This window comes from Bubalus bubalis, chromosome X (genome assembly GCF_019923935.1).
Source record: "Bubalus bubalis isolate 160015118507 breed Murrah chromosome X, NDDB_SH_1, whole genome shotgun sequence".
In the NCBI taxonomy this organism is placed as follows: Eukaryota; Metazoa; Chordata; class Mammalia; order Artiodactyla; family Bovidae; genus Bubalus; species Bubalus bubalis.
This window is the reverse complement of record NC_059181.1, coordinates 131,635,546-131,655,448: the sequence shown is the minus strand read 5'-3', so window position 1 is coordinate 131,655,448 and position 19,903 is coordinate 131,635,546. Positions and strand designations below refer to the sequence as shown.

Sequence of the window (19,903 nt, the reverse complement as noted above, 5' to 3'; positions counted from 1 at the left end):
AATAATAAACAAAAATCTAGTTGAAAGAAAAACAATTTTTTTCAGGTAAGTTAGGTCATTCTCTTAATGATTAATACGGGCCTTTGTTAAATTTCTGCTAGGAAATCCCTACAAAATGTTAATTTAATGAAAAATAAAATATTTTCAGCAAGTTTTTCTCTACTTGAGATTAAATTTATGGGAGAGATTTGGGGTCTTTGTTTTTAAGTTTCTCTGAAACATCAGTAATTGTTCATGAACCTACTCATGTGTTTTCTTTTCCTCAATCCAATAGTCAGTAATCTGGCAGAAGGAGAGCCTAACCACTGCCAAACAAAATTCCAATATTTAATGAGAAAATACATTCTTGATGCTTTAGCCAAAAATGCAAAGCCCCTTATTTAGGCTAATGGGATTAAAAAGAAGTCTCTAGTACCTAGTAACAGAATAAAGTTAAAGACACATAATGCACAGACTTAAAAAAAACACCTCTCAATATAAAAGTTTTTGTAACAAATGACATTTATAATTTTGTATGTAAAAAATATTTTTGGAATATAAATTAGAAACAAGAACCAGATTTTGAAGCAAGATCATTGTTTAAATACTATTTGTTGTTGTTTGGTCACTAAGTCTTGTCCGATTCTTTTGTGATCCCATGGACTGTAACCCATCAGGCTCCTCTGTCCATAGATTTCCCTGGCAAGAATACTGGAGTGGATTGCCATATCCTTCTCTGGGGGATCTTTTCAACCCAGGGATTGAACCAACGTCTCTTGCATTGGCAGCTGGATTCTTTGCCGCTGAACCACCAGGGAAGCCTTTAAATATTATTACTTCAATTAGTTATACCCTGGTTGTTTTTTGAAAATTTATTCTGGGAAGATAAAAGGGAGGAATAAAGTTTGGTTTATCTTGGGTTCTTATTCCTTATTTGTTTTGAACCAGTATCCTTCTAATATTTATTCATAAACCTAAAGTTAATAACGGAGAAGGCAATGGCACCCCACTCCAGTACTCTTGCCTGGAAAATCCCATGGACGGAGGAGCCTGGTAGGCTGCAGTCCATGGGGTCGCTAGGAGTCGGATACAACTGAGCGACTTCACTTTCACTTTTCACTTTCATGCACTGGAGAAGGAAATGGCAACCCACTCCAGTGTTCTTGCCTGGAGAATCCCGGGACGGGAGAGCCTGGTGGGCTGCCTTCTATGGGGTTGCACAGAGTCGGACACGACTGAAGCGACTTAGCATAGCATAGCATAGCATAGCAAAGTTAATAAGCATTATCGTTAATAAGCAGAGGCCCATGCAAAAGGTTTCTTACGCTATAGTTATTAGTTATGGTGCATATAGGGTCTTGGAAATATAAAATTAAACAGAATAAGATCGGGGGGGAAAAATCTAAATAGACCAAATCCTATACAAAGCTAAATGGCTAGGTTACGGACATATTTGTTATAGCAAATTAGTAGTTTGTAGGAAAAGGAAACAGTCTGACTTTCATCTAGCCTTACCTACCTTAAGATTTTTATTTTGGTTATGGTTAGAGGCCAATATTGACCTTAGTGTGGATTTATGCAACTCTGAAAACCTTTAGAGATCTAAGGCCATCACAAGAATTTTCTTTGGTCCTTTTGTGCCAGTTACTTTAAAATCTTCAGACCTAAAAAAGAATTCAGAACTGCTAGTTAATATGAATTAGAGAGGCTGACCACTTCCAACTCTATCAGTTGTAGGTTAACTGCTCACATTTCACTGAAGATTTGACTCTTTCTAGAAGTGCAGGTCTGTTCTGTACAACTTCAACTGATTGCTGTCACACTAATGCTTATAAGTGAGACTTGAAATACTTAACCCTTTCACTGCTTGATTGGAGGATAGTTTAATGTGATCAATGTGTCTCTATTCTATTCTGAACTTGGCAGTCTAAGGGCTGAAGAATGATTTTCATTATCAAATTCAAAAGAATACTACATGCAAGGAAATTTTGTTGAAAAGTCAAATCAGAAGGGACTTTCATGATGTTACATCTTATGTCTTCACATTTTGGTAGCAGGAGAAAATACAGGACTGGATCCACAAAGAGTTATAAGGAGAAAAAAGGTGATGATTACAGTCATCTGCACAGAGCAGTTTGATTTACAGGTTTCAGCCGTTTAATTATTTCTGGATTTGGACCCCATACCACATCTCAGTCATTTTCAAACTGTAGCCTTATCAGAACCACCTAGAGGGTTTTTTAAAACACTGATTGCTGGGTTATACCCCAGAGTTTCAGATTCACTAGTTTCAGGCTGGAGCCGATTAATTCACTTTTTTTTTTTCTTTTCCTTTTTTTGGCCACGCCACGCAGCACGTGGGATCTTATTCACCCCCCGACTGAGGATTGAACCTGTGTCTCCTGCATTGGAAGTGCAGAGTCTTAACTGCCAGGGAAGTCCCAATAATTTGTTATTTCTAAGAAGTTCCTAGATGATGCAGATGCTGCTGACCCCCAGACCACACTTTGAGAACCACTAGTTTTTTTGGGCTCCAAAATCACTGCAGATAGTGAGTGCAGCCATGAAATTAAAAGACGCTTACTCCTTGAAAGGAAAGTTATGACCAATCTAGATAGCATATTCAAAAGCAGAGACATTACTTTGCCCACAAAGGTCCATCTAGTCAAGGCTATGGTTTTTCCAGTGGTCATGTATGGATGTGAGAGTTGGGACTGTGAAGAAAGCTGAGCGCCGAAGAATTGATGCTTTTGAACTGTGGTGTTGGAGAAGACTCTTGAGAGTCCCTTGGACTGCAAGGAGATCCAACCAGTCCATTCTAAAGGAAATCAGTCCCGGGTGTTCTTTGGAAGGAATGATGCTAAAGCTGAAACTCCAGTACTTTGGCCACCTCATGCAAAGAGTTGACTCATTGGAAAAGACCGTGATGCTGGGAGGGATTGGGGGCAGGAGGAGAAGGGGACGACAGAGGATGTGATGGCTGGATGGCATCACCGACTCGATGGACACGAGTTTGAGTGAACTCTGGGAGTTGGTGATGGACAGGGAGGCCTGGCGTGCTGCGATTCATGGGGTCGCAAAGAGTCGGACACGACTGAGTGACTGAACTGAACTGAGGTATCCATACACCACACAGTTAGCCTACCTTTATTGTACTTATAATTTTAAAATGTTTAAATAGAAGTATAGTTGACTTACAATATTAGTTTCAAGTGTACAACACCACAATTCAATATTTTTATAGATTATACTCCATTTAAAGTTATTAAAAAACAATGGCTAATTTTCCTATGCTGTATAATATTCCTTGCTGCTTATTTATTGTATACATACTAGTCTGTATCTCTTAATCCTATACCCCTATCTTACCCCCTACACCCTCCCTCTCTCCTAGATGTTCTCTATATCTCTGAGTCTGTTTCTGTTGTTATATACATTGATTTTATTTTTTATATTCTACATGTAAGTGATATCATCCAGTGTTTTTCTTTCTCGACTTATGTCACTAAGTATAATACTCTCTAGGTCCATCTACATTGTTGCAAATTAGCCTACCAACTTCTAATAAGTACCGCATTTATTCTATAATGTATAAGCAAACTACAAATGAAATAGTGAGAACATCATTAAAAATTTTTCTTTTTTTTTGTTTGGTCATGCTACGTGGCTTGCAGGATTTAGCTCCCCAACCAGGGACTGCACCCTAGCCATGGCAATGAAAGCATGGAGTCCTAACCATTGGACCACCACGGAACTCCCTAAAAGTATTTTTTAAATTATAGTATCAGTTTTGAGCATGTATGTTTACCTTAATCTTCAACTAGGGGAAACAGGGGAATAAAGTTGATCTTAATTCTTATTTAGATGTCCTTTAAAATTTAGCAGTAATAGTGGCAAGTTAAAAATTCACAATTTAAAAAATGTTCTAATCCTGTATAGGTATATAACAAAGTAACTATAGGAGAAATAACATAATGTCTAGGATTTACTTTAAAATATATCAACAATAAATAAATTTTAAAAATAAAGGGATAGAGAGTCCTAGATGAAACAAGACTGGCAAAATGTTATTTGCTGAAGCTGAATGATGATTACGAGGTTCATTATATTTTTGTTTCTACTTTTATGTAAGTTTGAAAATTTTTGTAAGAGAAAGCTTTGAAAATTCACATCTTCATCAATATTTATTGAAAGTATAGTTGACATGTAAGAAATGTGGACTGCATTTACAACAGTCTTATGGTATATCTCAGATAACAGTGGTAACAGTCAAGAATTTGATAATCAGTCACTATACAGATGGGGCTTCCCTGGTTGCTCAGTGGTAAAGAACCCACCTGCGAATGCAGGAGACATGGGTTTGATCCCTGGGTTGGGAAGATCCCATGGAGAAGGAAATGGAAACCCACTGAGTATTCTCACCTGGGAAATCCCATGGACAGAAGCCTGGTGGGCTACAGTCCCCAGGGTCTGTAAGAAAGAGTCAGACACAGCTTAGCAACTAAACAATACAATTCAGTTCAGATCAGTTCAGCCGCTCAGTCGTGTCCAACTCTTTGTGACCCCATGAATCGCAGCCCGCCAGGCCTCCCTGTCCATCACCAACTCCCGGAGTTCACTCAGACTCACGTCCATCGAGTCAGTGATGCCATCCAGCCATTTCATCCTCTGTTGTCCCCTTCTCCTCCTGCCCCCAATCCCTCCCAGCATCAGAGTCTTTTCCAATGAGTCAACTCTTCGCATGAGGTGGCCAAAGTACTGGAGTTTCAGCTTTAGCATCATTCCTTCCAAAGAACACCCGGGACTGATTTCCTTTAGAATGGACTGGTTGGATCTCCTTGCAGTCCAAGGGACTCTCAAGAGTCTTCTCCAACACCACAGTTCAAAAGCATCAATTTTTCGGCGCTCAGCCTTCTTCACAGTCCATCTCTCACATCCATACATGACCACAGGAAAAACCATAGCCTTGACTAGACAGACCTTTGTTGGCAAAGTAATGTCTCAGACTAGGCCTGAAATACAACTCAGGGGTAGGGGAAATAGCACTTGAAATGCCCTTTTCTAAATTTCCCTCTCCCTTTGAGAAGCCTTTATTTCCTCACTTTTTTTCTAATTATTTTTTATTGAAGGATAATTGCAATTCCCTTACCTTTTAATCCCACCAGATTTGCTTGCAGTTTCTGAAACTTTGGGCAGCTGCTTCTGTAGACTCACAAAAATCCTTCTCTGCTGCCTGCCTCAAAGGGGCAGTGGCTTTTTAGGTCTCTTGCTTATTCAAGCCTTGTTAAGGTGACTATAGTTATCTCTTGAGTCAACCAGGCCAATCTTTGTGGAGAGGGAGTTTCATATTTTTACACAAAACTAAAAATAAACTTTTCATGTACTTATAGAATTCTATAAACTAATGTGAAAGCAGATGTCTTTTTTTTTTTTAATATCACATGACTTGATATGTCATGGCGCAATTAATGTCTGGCGCAATAATGGCATAGGATATATTTGGGAAGTTACATTTTAGTATTAATATTTTTAAGAGGGCTATTTTATTTTTTTCTGAGGAAGTGAAACAAATACAAAGTAATAAGATATCATTTTAAAGAATAGTGCTTTATTGGATAAGTTTTTATTCACAGAAAAATAAGCTTTAATCTATGATGACTGCCAGATTATACAGTAGAAAGCAATTTTCTTAGTTTTCCATACTGATGGAAAGGTTTCTAGTAAATGAAAACAGCCATAAAATTATATTCACAAATATAGTACTCTATCTCACACATTTCACGTGATTATTTACAACACTATTACAATGACATAAGAATCAGTCATTCTGTCAGGTTAGATATAAAGTATAAAGGTAATGCAAAATCTTCTAACAAAAATTACATTAAAGCAATTGTTACATCAAATAAAAATGCAAATTTGTTGCTAAGTATAGACAGAATGACAAAATATACTTACATAGTAATTTTAAATGATACACAATTAATGCTACACAAGAAGAATGTAGTAAATGCAAAAAAATCTATACGCATTTCTGCAAACTTTAGACTTCAAATAAGAATCTTACCCCCGAAACATTAATGTAATATTGTACAATTTGAAGCCATATGTATTTAAGATTGTCCTACTGTATTAGTTATAAAGTGTCATTTAATATGTAGTGAATGTTATGGTATAGAATAAAGAATAGTTGAAAAAATAAACATTTGAGACCTCCCTGGAGAGGTAGCTTGAAGTTTTTCACCGTCAAACTATGTCCCAGTCTGGGCTATCACTGATTAGTTATATAGCTTTGAACACATCATTTCACCATTGAGCCTCAGATGGTTCATCTTAAAACAAAGGGGATGAATTAGATACTCTCTAAGGTCACTTCTAGCTCTGACATCCTATGATTCTGTTGTGCTGCAAGTGAAATTCACATTGTGCTAAGTTTATAAGTCAAACTGAAACTGACTATAAAAGTGGGACTAAGCCAATTGTTTCTATTAGAAAAACTCAACTAACTTTGGTAAGACTATTGTTTCAAGTTTTTAAAAAAGGAATTTAAATATTTTTAAGGATTTGACCTACTTGTGTACTGTAATTTGCATCTTAACTATGACAAACGAGAAAGATGAATTAAGAGTCAGTGAAAGAGTTATTATCTAAGTTTTAGCCCTAATTTCCAGAGTCAAGGCAAATCCATGGAAGGTAAAAAAGTGTTAGGAAGGGAATTAACATCTATAACAAGTATTTTACACATACGGTCTCCTCAACTCTTATAATTTTTTAAGACAGGTACTATTTGCATTTCACAGATGAAGAAATGGTTACCTCTTTTCTTCTTTTCTAAGCCAGATGTGGCTAAAAACCATATCTGTCAAATATTCAGTCCCATTTTCTTCTTTCTCTAATAGAAACGATATACAACCTATCCTATTTCTCCAACCCCTCCACCCCTTTTCCCCCATATTCAACCAACTGGGTAATCAGGAAATAAAACAATGATTTCAGTCTAAAGGGTACAATACGTGGAACTAATGCTGTGGTGGTAGTCTCCATTCAGAGTTCAAAATACCAATTTTATCCACTAAAATGAAAACCAGGAAGAAAACTACCAACATTTAAGTGATAAAACAACAAAAGATTGTAATACACAGGGCCAAATCACATCACATACATTCACTACCCCCATCCTACTCCATCTTAGCCCCTAACCCAAGGGAAAATAAACAAAAATCTAGCAGGAAAGGTAATACAAAGCCATTACTTAACAAACTGGAATTTACTTTATAAACACTAAACTCATTTCTCAAAAATTAAGACAAGGCTTTTGATTAGCACACCAGATTATTATGAATAAAGACAATTATTTATTACAAAACAACTTGACTCTTCACATGACTAAAATGTAGTAAAATAGGCGGTGCCTTTGAAACCTTAGAGTGAGCTTTATACAGAAAAGGAAGTCTACGTGGAGATACTGAGAACTATTTTGGGAAGGGGGAGGCAGAGATTTGGATCTGGCTATATTTTTGACCTTGCAAGTGATCATTCTTTGCACAAATAGATGGGAAGGATCCAGTGCTTTTTATAGTGCAAACACAGGCAAACATTGGTAAGTCTTTAAAAATTTGATTAGAAGTTGGAGCGCTGAGTGATTTAAGAACCTGAAGCAACAGCATTTCTAAGCAATTCTTAAAATAAACTTGTTAGCCACATCAGCTTCATGCATTAAATCTCACAACTGATGGGGAGAAAAAAGGTCTTGCTTAAATCTAAACATACAAGTTTTAAAAGAGTTTTAAAGAACTGAGGCTCCCAGAACTGGAAAACCTTATGTTAAAACAATTCAGTCCTTGGACAACAACTAGATTGAACCAACTACCTGACTTGGAGCTGACGTGTCCTGGAAAACACATTTTTAAACCTTTAACACTTTTCTCCCCTTGTAATTTAAGTTTAAATTTAAAGCTTAGATTATACATATAAAATTTAACTTTTAATGAATATCTAACTAAATCTAAATGGAAGAAAGTGCAAAAGTAAAGAACTGAGGATTTACATAGTACAACAAAAACAGGGTGGTCATTATTTGACTTTAAAGATTCTCACTGCCCTGCAGATGCCGGACTTGCCGGCACCACGGGTGTGGCCGCCCTGCTGCGCCTGTGCCGTTGGGGCAGAGAGGAAGCGGCTATTTCTATGCTCAGTGCTCAGAACCGTGGGCGCTAAGAATGGTTTGTAGAAGGACATCAGTGGAAAAAAAAAATAAAGATTCTCATTTAAATTTGCAATGCTTTAAATGAATATCAAAGTAGTAATTAACAGGTTAAGAGAACATAACAATACTCTTTCTCTTAGAAAATACAACAAAAATATAACTTCTGACAGTTTTACTCTCAACCTTTTCTCTACAGTAAAATGCCTCACTCTACAACAGGTTGTTGTGAGGATCTTTGCCTGGGTGTTCTATGAAGCATTTTTAGACTTTTATCTTTTTAACCTATATTGATTCTTACTCAAGCTTTATTTTCTCTTTAATATTAAAAAAACTATTCTTATTTTCTTGTCAGTATTTTATAATTTCCAAGAAGTTTTTAAGGATCTTGGGAGAACATTCCAGAAGTATCTGCTACTATTACTAGACAAGAAAACAAAAAACTTAGGTGAAGACTTGACATTTTATCCTATATACATCTTAAGCATCCTAACGGTAAAAATTCACATGAAACTTTAAGATACAAGATACGAGAATCTCAACATGGAAAGCTGTTACTATAACTACGAGCAGTGTACAAACATGCTTCTACTTTTACCTACATAAGCTGACAGATGTTTAAAATACTGGGTTAACAAAGATCTTTTAGTAAAGTGACTTAGGCAGGCTTAAACTAGCAAGGATTAAAGATGAATCCTTACTAATTAATTGGAAGATCTGAGACATATTTTATATTTCATTTTACAAAATCAGGAATATTTATTTTTAAACAAGAGAAGACATGGTCTACCTGTCAGAAAACTACCACTCAGAAATATTTTTCATCCACGAAGCAGGAAAAACATATAAACATTTAAATTTCACATTGGCACCAAAAGGTTAACTGCCCTGCCTTCTTGGATTAGGCAAACTAAAGCTGAGCAATAAGTAGTTTTGCAGGTGTTTGAACATGCCTAAGCCTTTAAATCAGCAAAATACTTTCTAAAAATTTTGATTACAAAAGTAATAATACTTATAAAAAATTCAAACAGAACAAAATGAAAAAAGTAGAAAGTGAAAGGCCCTTATAAAGCCCCTCTGGGACCCATCCCCCCACCCCCTTTCAAGAGAAACCACATTTAACAGTTTGGTGTCTATCTTTCCAATCTTCCATTCTATATGTATATAAAATACACACACCTTCACTTGGCTCATTCTACACATAGTGTTTTGCCATTTAATTTTATACTTAATATACCTCTGATGTCTTTTTATGTCAGTACATGTAGGCTAAATGGTAGTCAATCATTAAATACCCTTTTAACAATGGCAAAATCATTAAAAAAAAATCATCCACCCAAGTACATGTGTATAATTTAAAAGAAAATGGACAAAATCCTAAAACACAAACATCTAAAAATCATTTCCATCTTTCCACCAGTGTGAAACAGTTCATTCCTTTTTCACACAAAACAAATTATGTGATTGGGGAGATTAACTCTAATCTCCATTCATACAGAATGATCTATTTGTTAAGCCTATCCGAAATGAATGAAAAATTCAATTGATTAATTCACTTACATTTAGAAAACTAAGTCAGTGTACTATAAAACACACATTGTGATCAGTTACAATATGATGCTTCTTAGTCTAGGGTTTCAATTAAATAACAGTGGGAGAAAAATAGAACAGCTAATACAGTTAACATCCTGAAAAATCCAGAAATTCAAATTTTAGACTGCCAACTATAACATTGCAGTTTACACTTTCTTCCTACTTGGCAGCAAATGCTAATGGAATTCAATGCTGATTTCTTCAAGTTGGTTCACATCACACATTCAATCAGGGTAATAAGAACATAAGACACCTACTGTAGTTAGATTACGACATGAAAATTTTTTGCCTCAAAGTAATGGCTGTGTAGCACATGGGACACTTGTCAACTGCTTCAGCACACTGTTTACAAGTGACCAGATGTCCACAAGGAATAAAGACGACAGCAATATTTCTATCCATACAGATTTTGCAAAGCTTCTCCTCTTGTAGGAGCCTTAGCTGCTCTTCAGTACTAATGTCTGTACAAAGACAAAAAAACGTGTTAATTTTAGACTTTCTGAGTTGGTTAAATTCACTGAAACAGTGTGAACCCCTACTATGTGCTGGACGCTGATCAAGTGTCAGGAGATGGGATAACTCACACATGGCATCTGCTCTTAAGCAGTTCACAGCCTAGTGGGAGAGAAGGACGTGAGCTGAGGCTACAGAAGCAAGCACAAAGTACAAAGTACAAAGTGATAAGTTCTGTAATAAAGTTACAAAGTGCTCTGGGACAAGGTAACAGAACAAGTTCTTCTGTTCAGGTTAGGTGAGGAAAGTTCCACCAGTTGGTGGCTGTTGGGTGGGGAAGTGGGGAGGTGGAAGAGTGACATTTAAAAACAGAAATCTGCCAAGCAGAGAAGCAAGGGTTAGGTAAAAGTAGCAGCATATTGAAAGGGCATGGCTTATTCCAGAAATTAAGAGATGGAAGTGGAGGGCCACTTATGAAATGGGACAAGTAGGATTTAGTGATTGGATGTGAAGGATGAGGAAGAAAGAGGAAATAAACTTGATTTCAAGATTTCTAGCATGGCTGACAAGGCGATGGTAGTGCCAATAGGAAATAAAAATGGAGGTACAGGTTTGGGATTTTTAAGGTATTTCTGAGGTGTTTGCAGGGCATCCATATAAAAATGTCCAGTAGGCGATCGGAGCGTTAAGTCTTAAGGTCAGAAGAAATCAGGGCTAAAGATAGAAACCTGGGCGTCATCAATATACAGGTGGCACTGAAGTTCTTGTTTAATTCAGCCTCTGTCGAACTTAGTTTTGAGAAATGTTAAATGCGGCACAAAAATATGTTTAACAATCGTATATAACTATGACAACAACATCAGCAATCAGATCAGATCAGATCAGTCGCTCAGTCGTGTCCGACTCTTTGCGACCCCATGAATCGCAGCACGCCAGGCCTCCCTGTCCATCACCAACTCCCGGAGTTCACTCAGACTCATGTCCATCGAGTCGGTGATGCCATCCAGCCATCTCATCCTCTGTCGTCCCCTTCTCCTCCTGCCCCCAATCCCTCCCAGCATCAGAGTCTTTTCCAATGAGTCAACTCTTTGCATGAGGTGGCCAAAGTACTGGAGTTTCAGCTTTAGCATCATTCCTTCCAAAGAACACCCGGGACTGATTTCCTTCAGAATGGACTGGCTGTATCTCCTTGCAGTCCAAGGGACTCTCAAGAGTCTTCTCCAACACCACAGTTCAAAAGCATCAATTCTTCGGCGCTCAGTCTTCTTCACAGTGCAACTCTCACATCCATACATGACCACAGGAAAAACCATCGCCTTGACTAGACGAACCTTTGTTGACAAAGTAATGTCTCTGCTTTTGAATATGCTATCTAGGTTGGTCATAACTTTCCTTCCAAGGAGTAAGCGTCTTTTAATTTCATGGCTGCAATCACCATCTGTAGTGATTTTGGAGCCCAGAAAAATAAAGTCTGACACTGTTTCCACTGTTTCCCCATTTATTTCCCATGAAGTGATGGGACCAGATGCCATGATCTTCGTTTTCTGAATGTTGAGCTTTAAGCCAACTTTTTCACATTCATGTTCATCAAGAGGCTCTTTAGGTTCTTCTTCACTTTCTGCCATAAGGGTGGTGTCATCTGCATATCTGAGGTTATTGATATTTCTCCTGGCAATCTTGATTCCAGCTTGTGTTTCTTCCAGTCCAGTGTTTCTCATGATGTACTCTGCATATAAGTTAAATAAGCAGGGTGACGATATACAGCCTTGACGAACTCCTTTTCCTATTTGGAACCAGTCTGTTGTTCCATGTCCAGTTCTAACTGTTGCTTCCTAACCTGCATACAAATTTCTCAAGAGGCAGATCAGGTGGTCTGGTATTTCCATCTCTTTCAGAATTTTCTACAGTTTATTGTGATCCACACAGTCAAAGGCTTTGGCATAGTCAATAGAACAGAAATAGATGCTTTTCTGGAACTCTCTTGCTGTTTCCATGATCCAGCGGATGTTGGCAATTTGATCTCTGGTTCCTCTGCCTTTTCTAAAACCAGCTTGAACATCTGGAAGTTCATGGTTCACATATTGCTGAAGCCTGGCTTGGAGAATTTTGAGCATTACTTTACTAGCGTGTGAGATGAGTGCAATTGTGCGGTAGTTTGAGCATTCTTTGGCATTGCCTTTCTTTGGGATTGGAATGAAAACTGACCTTTTCCAGTCCTGTGGACACTGCTGAGTTTTCCAAATTTGCTGGCATATTGAGTGCAGCACTTTCACAGCATCATCTTTCAGGATTTGAAATAGCTCAACTGGAATTCTATCACCTCCACTAGCTTTGTTCATAGTGATGCTTTCTAAGGCCCACTTGAATTCACATTCCAGGATGTCTGGCTCTAGGTCAGTGATCACACCATCGTGATTATCTGGGTCAGCAATAGCAGCAGTTAAAAGTAATATAGCACTTCTACTTTGTGCTAGGTACAATTCCAAATGTATTACATATTTTAACAATCTTTGTGATCACTGTATAGCAGTGGTTTCCAAATTTAGCTTCATATGAGAATCACTTGGGGAATTTAAAAAAAAAAAACAACCAATAGATTCCTGGGCCCCATTCACTCAATCTAATATTTCTGGGGTTGAGCACAGTGGCATTTCTGAACCATGACTATCAAGTTGAGGGCAGTATAATAAAGCATATATGCTCTCTTAGAAATTCAAAATGCATTCCCTATTTAACTACAGAGCTCCTTTTTCACGACATCTCTTAACATTCTGGGGAACACTATTTTGAAAACAATTTTGGGAAACAGTGGTTTAATTTTATTCAACAAATGCTTATGGAACACTTAGCTAGGTTCTAGGCATTAGAGATAGATTAACAAATATATAGATCCTGGGCTCCTAATCATTCATAGACAAGTTAGGAACACAAGCAGGCAGGAAATTATAATACAATGTAATGATTAAAGTAATGACAATGTGTTATGAAGAACATAGGAAGGCTGTGTATCCATGTATACACAGAGGGAAGGCCTTCCAGAAAATATTAAACCTAAATTGGGTCCTAAAGGATAAGTAGGAGTAAACTAGAAGAGGGAGAAGGCCTTAGACCTTGGGGGACAAGAGCAGTGGGAGAAGAGGGCTCTGGGCAGAGGAAATGATATAGGCAGGCTCCAAGGTGAGAAACAGAATGAGGCCTCCAAGTGCACAGGTAAGGTTTGGGAAGAGAATGCGAAGGGGAAATAGCATGAGATTATAGCATGAGGCTATAGAAGGTTAGCAGGAGCCTGATCATGAAGGATTTGGTAACCCATGTGAAGGAGTTTGGACTTGACACCAAGGGCCCCAGAGCCAGTGAAAGGTTTTAACCTGGAAAAAGATACCAGAATTGCTTCAGTAAGGTTTTCTTGGCTAGTCATGGAGAAAAGGATTATTTGATCCTTTTTTTTCTTAAAAGGCAACCTCCTGGGCATAATTCAAAACTCAAATATGGAACATAGAGATAAGAAAGATAAACTGTCTGTCCTCATGAAGCCTAACAGATAGGAAGGGACAGAAAAAGTTCCAGAACAACGTTACAAATGCTTTAACAGAGAGAGTAGAGAAGAGGAAGCTGCAAAGTGTGCTATGGGTCTTTGGGGAAACTTCAAAGAGTGACCTTTGAGCTGAGCCTTGAAGGACAAGTTCAAGAAGTGGGTTTAGGGAATCGGGGGTGCACTGGGGAATGAGATGAGGTATACAAACAGAAAAAAGGCATTCGGGGCATAGCAAACAACAAAAGTAAAGGGATGGCATTATAAACTGATTTATATTATATGGATGCATCTGACCAAAAAAGAATAGTGTATATTCCTGCCATCACCAAGACTGTGGCAGCCAGCGAAAGCCAGCCTGCCAGAGGAATATGGAAAAGCAGAGTGACTTGGTTAAAAGAAAACACTGAGATCACAAGCTTTCTTCTGTGGTCCACAAGCAGAAGGACTCAGAGATCATGCAACAGAAGCTGAAAAAGGCAAATGAAAAGAAGGAACCCAAGTAACTTTGTGGCTTTTTGTCCAATCTTCTTGCACTTTGCCTGTGTGCCTGGAGCCTGTCCCGCTACACTTCCTCCTGTCATGCTCACAGCTCCCAGTACCCAGGCATTCCTTTTGCCTGGGGTCCACAGCAGGTCTCTTTTGGGGTTCCCTCCTCTCAGGTAGTCTCTCTTCCCCAGGCCAGTCCTGGGGGTGAGGGAACTACCCCTTCAAAGTGTTTTTTTAGAAGTACCTTTGTAATCCCCCAAAAAATCATGAAGAGGAAAACAATTAATTTACATGTTACTTTTGCATGTGATGCTACAATGAATAAAAAATGAAACTGGATCAGATACCTACAGTAGTCAAACTTACAGAGACAGAAAGCAGAATGGTGGCTGCCAGGGGAATGGGAAAATGGAAGCTGTTTAATAGATAAAGAGTTTCAGTTTTGTAGATGAAAAGAGCTCTGGAGATTGACTGCAAAACAATGTGAATGTACTTAAAACTACTGAACTATACACTTAAAAATGGCTCAGAGGGTAAATTTTATGTGTATTTACTTTTTTTTTTGGCCACACCACGTGACTTGTGGAATCTTACCTCCGGGACCAGGGACTGAACCTGGGTCCTTGGTACTAAAAGTGTCAAGTCCTAACCATAGGACCACTGGGGAATTCCCCACAATTAAAAAAAAAAAATAAACACTGGACCAGAAGTCAGGAAACCGGAATTTCACTCCCAACTATCTGCGTGATCTTGAGTAACAGTTCATCAGCACCTCAGTTTTCTCTGAGGTAATGAAAATTATTATAGGATCTTTAAGGCTCTTTTGGTTCTGATTGTTTACAGTTCCATATTACAGTGCATACACTTACTTGAGATGGTGATGCTCTGGGCATTTTTTTCCAGACTGAGTTTTTTACTTCACTCTAGCCTAAAGAGTAACCACTGGGTTCTACATCCTTTCCTGAGCCACCTTTCCCCTTCTACTTGCCACAAAGCCCTCTTCTAGGTTGGGAGGTACCTGGCACATAGCAATAAAGGCAATAGCTAGATAATTTTTCATGGTATCTGCTAATATTCTTACTGCATTATTATAAACCACTTCTAGAATAAACTGATGTTATTCATGTTCCAATCAGAGCAGATCTATGTGGAAAGACAGACTGATAAGAAATGTGCACGGTTTATTTGATTTTTACATTACTTTCTATCATATATATATAAGGATTAAAATAAGTATCTTACCACACACATGAAGTAAAGGGCTTTATATCATACAATGTCATTTTTAAAAAGAAAGGGAAAAAGATACTAATTTGGTACTATCTTTAGAAGACTGGGGTATTCTCTGTTACAGAGACAATGGTATAAAAGCTAGTATTGAATCTAGGATTTCTTAGTGAGTAACAATAACATTATATTTTTCTCTAATAAATTTTATTTGCTTTTACTTCAATTAGGCCCACCCTCTATTTTGTACAGAATTAAAAGATTCTTAGTGCCGGTGTTTCCTCATCAGCTTTGGGAGGAGAAATAGACAGCAGCCCCCTCATGAAAAGCTTGCCTGTATCAATTACCTGCCTCTCAATTTTGTGAGACTAAGGAGACATCAACTGATGAATTCTAACGTGTGCCCTTGAGAACTGGCATTAACTTAGGCCCTTTTTCCCATGCAACCCCAGCTTGTAATCTCGGTAATGATGAGAGCCTCCCACAAACTCCTGTTGAATAGAGACATCCCCCAATGCACTCTGTCCTTTGTTCTCTTCCTACTGCAACCCACCAAATCTTTCTGCTATAAACACCTTCAGGTATAAAAACTAGCACCTTACTGTCAAACTTAATTAGTTTGAGTTGTGGTGAAGATGCAGGGAAAAATGACATAGTCACTTGTATCACAAAGTAAATGATTTGTTTCACCATCACCAAGACAAGAGGAGCTATTATAGGTTTTAAATAAATGTATCTTTAAGGAAAAAAGTAGTCTGCTTTCTGCTGAATCTTCTACACCAACTCGAGTAATATAAAACTCATCAATGTTATACTGCTTTAAGACTTATTTGATTATCTGAATAATGTTTCAAAAGCATCTGAAATAACTTAAAGATCAAAAGGGTCTTGAATGTAAAAAACAAAGTAAGTTAACTTTTAAGTTCATTAGTACTTGGAGAATTCTCATCTTTTGGTAGAGGTGGTCAAAAGCTTAGAGAATGATTATATACTTCCCTTCTACATTATTCAATACACTTTGTATATGAATCACAGTATTAAAATGCATTTAATTCAAGCTGTATTTAGCAATATGACCCTTTTACATATTTATATCATGTAGAAAGTTGCAAAATACTCTAAATCCAAGCAGTTTCAACTAAAAAACTTAGAGTCTACACACAATGATAAAAGTTAGCCTTTGTTGTTCTTTACCTAAAATAGAGTATAAACTTACACTTTTTAAAATTAATAGATCAGTAGATCTTACTTAGATCCTGATCAGAACAAATCAACTGTAAAAACATTTTAAGATGATGAGGAAAATTAAAATCAACTGAATTTCAGATGATATTATGGAATTACTGTTAATTCTGTTAAGTGTGACAATAGTATATTATGGGCTAAATGTCTTTCTCTCCAAAACTCATGTTGAAGCCCTCACACCCTATGTGATGGTGCTTAGAGGTGGGGCCTTCAAAAGGTGATTTGGTTTACATGGGGTCATGATGATGGGACTCCATGACAGGATCAATGTTCTTATAAGAAGAGGAATAGAAAGCAGAATGCTATCTCTCTTGGCCAAGCGAGGACACAGAGAAGGCAGCCATCTCCCAGCCTGGAAGAGCGACTTTACCAGGAACCAAATCTGCCTGAACCTTGGACTTCCCAGCCTCCGGAAGTATGAAAAACAAATGTCTGCTGTCTAAGCCACCCAGTCTACGGTACTGTTATAACAGTCTGAACAGATTAACACACAGTATTAAGGTCATGTTAAAAAAAAAAAGTCCCTAGATAGTTATTGAAATATTTATAGGCAAGTGGTATATAGGATGTCTGGGATTTACTCTGAAAAACTACAGCAAAAAACAAAGCTGGGGGAAGAAAAGGAAATTGAAAAAGTGTTGACAATTATTGAAGCTGGCTGATGGGTATCTGAGGGTTCATTATACTGTTCTCTCCACTTTTGAGTATGTTTGACATCTTTCATAATAAAAAGTTTAAAAAAATATTTATCCTAAGGGAAATACGAGAGGAGGAAAATGCATGGGCCACATAGTCATATAAGGTACTATCCATAATGAAATACTAGGTGTATCTTGCTCTTAAAACACAGGCATGCATACCTTTCTGTAATGAAGTCTGACTTGATTCATCTTGTGTATTATCTTTCTGAGCATTCACTAGATCTGCAACCAGAACCTCAAGTGATTTATAGTTGCTCCCAGATGTCTGAATTTTCCCCTCCATTGTTTTCTTAATGTCCTTGAAACTGAATCCCATTCGTATAGCTTCTTGTACCATAGGATTTTGGAATATTGTATCATCTGAAATGAAAATTGGTGAGGAAAAAATCACAGACTTTAATTATTTTCATTAACACAACTCAATAGCAGAGTATCATTAAAAAGAAAAATTTAAACAAGCAAAAAATCAAAACCAAACCAGCAAGCCAAAGCTGCTTTGGGAAGAGGATTTAGAAATATTTAGGCGCTGAAGAATCACTTCCAGAATCTTAAAATAGTTGAAAGTACAATGAGTATGTATTTGTAGTATTAGGAATTGAGATTAGGTGCTTTAAAGACTATAATAAACAGTACAAGATAAGGTAAAACAGGTACAAAAAGGGTTAAGTGCTTCAAAAATTCTGAAACTGTGGACGTCTTTACCAAATCACCACAATTATTTTGAAAAAATCATGGCAAATAGAAGTTCCAGTCTGTGACCTTCAATGTATCAGTTTCCTATCTCTCAGACTTAGTTTCTGCAGTTGAGTGGGGTGGACTAGATAAGGCAAGAAACCTAATAGAAACTCACTTTAATGACACTTGAGGTAGGACTACAGATTGTGGTAGTGGTGGTGGTGGTGGTGTTTAGTCGCTAAGTCGTGTCTACTTTTTGCGACTCCGTGGACTGCAGCCTGCCACGCTCTTCCGTCTGTGGAATTTCCCAGGCAAGAATACTAGAGTGGGTTGCCATGCCCTTCTCCAGGGGACCTTCCTGACCCAGGGATCCAACCTGCGAGATCTCCTGCATTGGCAGGTGGATTCTTTACCAATTGAGCCACCTGGGAAGAGCTTACTAGAGCTCTCGGCCTTCCAATTTCTAGGTGTAAATCAAAGGAACTACTTCTAGTTCCAGGAGGAGACGGTCTCTCTGCTTTGACTTCATGCCTTTGTTCACTCTCCTCTGGGCAAAGCTCTTATTCTTTTGTTAGCCTGACGAATACTAATCTTACCAGATTGTGTAGTGATGTGCTAAAAGAGACTTCTATCCTCTGACTCATCACTTACACTCTTGGGTATTTTTTTTCCCCTTTTTTCTTTTCCAAGCTGTGTAGCTTGAGGGATCTTAGTTTCCTGACCAGGGATTGAACATGCCCCCCCTCCCTCCCCCATCCCCCAGCAGTTAAAGTTCCAAGTCCTAACCACTAGGCCTCCAGGAATTCCCCACTCTTCAGTATTAAAGACGAGTACATATACCCGCCAAAGACATACACAAGAATATTCATAGCAGTGTTATTTATAACAGCCCCAAACTGGAAACAACTCAAGGGTCCATTATCAGGTGAATGGATAAGTAAATTGTGGTATATTCAAATACTAAACAGCAAGGAAGAAGAATGAACTACTTCCACAGACAACATGGATCAATCACATAGACATGATAAGCAAAATATCAACATAATCATGAACCAGAGACAATCGAGTACATATTGTATGATTACATTTTTAAGACGTTCAAATCTAATCTATGGTAATAGAAGTCAGGATACAACTTGGGGGTAAATATTGATTGTGAAAGGGCCTGAAGGAGCTTTCCAGGGTGGTAGAGATGTTCTGTATCTTGATCTGGGTGATGGTTAGATGAACCTCTCCCTCATACCATATACAAAAATTAATTCAAAATGGATCACAGACCTGAATGTAAGAGCTAAAAGCATAAAACTCTTAAGGACACTAAAAAGAAAGTGAAAAGATAACCCATGGGATGGGAGAAAATATTTGCAAATCATATACTTGACATGGGACTTATATGTATAAAGAACTAAAATATATAAAGAACTATTACAAGTCCATAATAAAAAATCAAGTAATCCAACTAAAAATAAGGCAAAGGAGATGAACAAACATTTTTCCAAAGAAGATATACAGATGGCCCAAAAGCATATGAAAAAAATGCCCAACACCTTTAGATATCAGGGAAATGCAAATTGACTAAAAACACTAATCCTAAACCAGAGCAAGAGTCTCAGTCAAAAGCATATATATGTATATATATATAGTATTCTCTTGTCTTCTAATCTTTAAGATACTAAATAAATGATGCTTTAAGTATAGGGAGGGCTTCCCTGGTGGCTCAGTGGTAAAGAACATGCCTCCCAATGCAGGAGATGTGGATTTGATCCCTGGGTCAGGAAGATCCCCTGAAGGAAATGGCAACCCACT

At 37.7% G+C, this 19,903-nt stretch overlaps 1 protein-coding gene and 1 non-coding gene across 5 annotated transcripts in view; one reads left to right on the top strand and one right to left on the bottom strand.

Annotated features, from left to right (window-relative positions):
- Positions 1 to 5,567: 5,567 nt before the first annotated feature.
- Positions 5,568 to 19,903, bottom strand: part of LOC102404023 (X-linked inhibitor of apoptosis) — a 40,311-nt gene continuing 25,975 nt past the window's right edge. For all 4 annotated transcript variants that reach the window (XM_006065002.4, XM_006065005.4, XM_025276733.3 and 1 more), the window contains 2 exons: positions 17,582 to 17,782; positions 5,568 to 10,236 (listed from right to left, as the gene is read on the bottom strand). In XM_006065002.4, the coding sequence (XP_006065064.1) occupies positions 10,043 to 10,236; positions 17,582 to 17,782 (395 nt within the window). In that variant the 3' untranslated portion in view covers positions 5,568 to 10,042. The remainder of the gene's footprint in view (positions 10,237 to 17,581; positions 17,783 to 19,903) is intronic.
- LOC112582410 lies at positions 8,086 to 8,219 on the top strand. Its single transcript, XR_003106947.1, has one exon. It is a non-coding gene; the product is annotated as a small nucleolar RNA SNORA43 (small nucleolar RNA).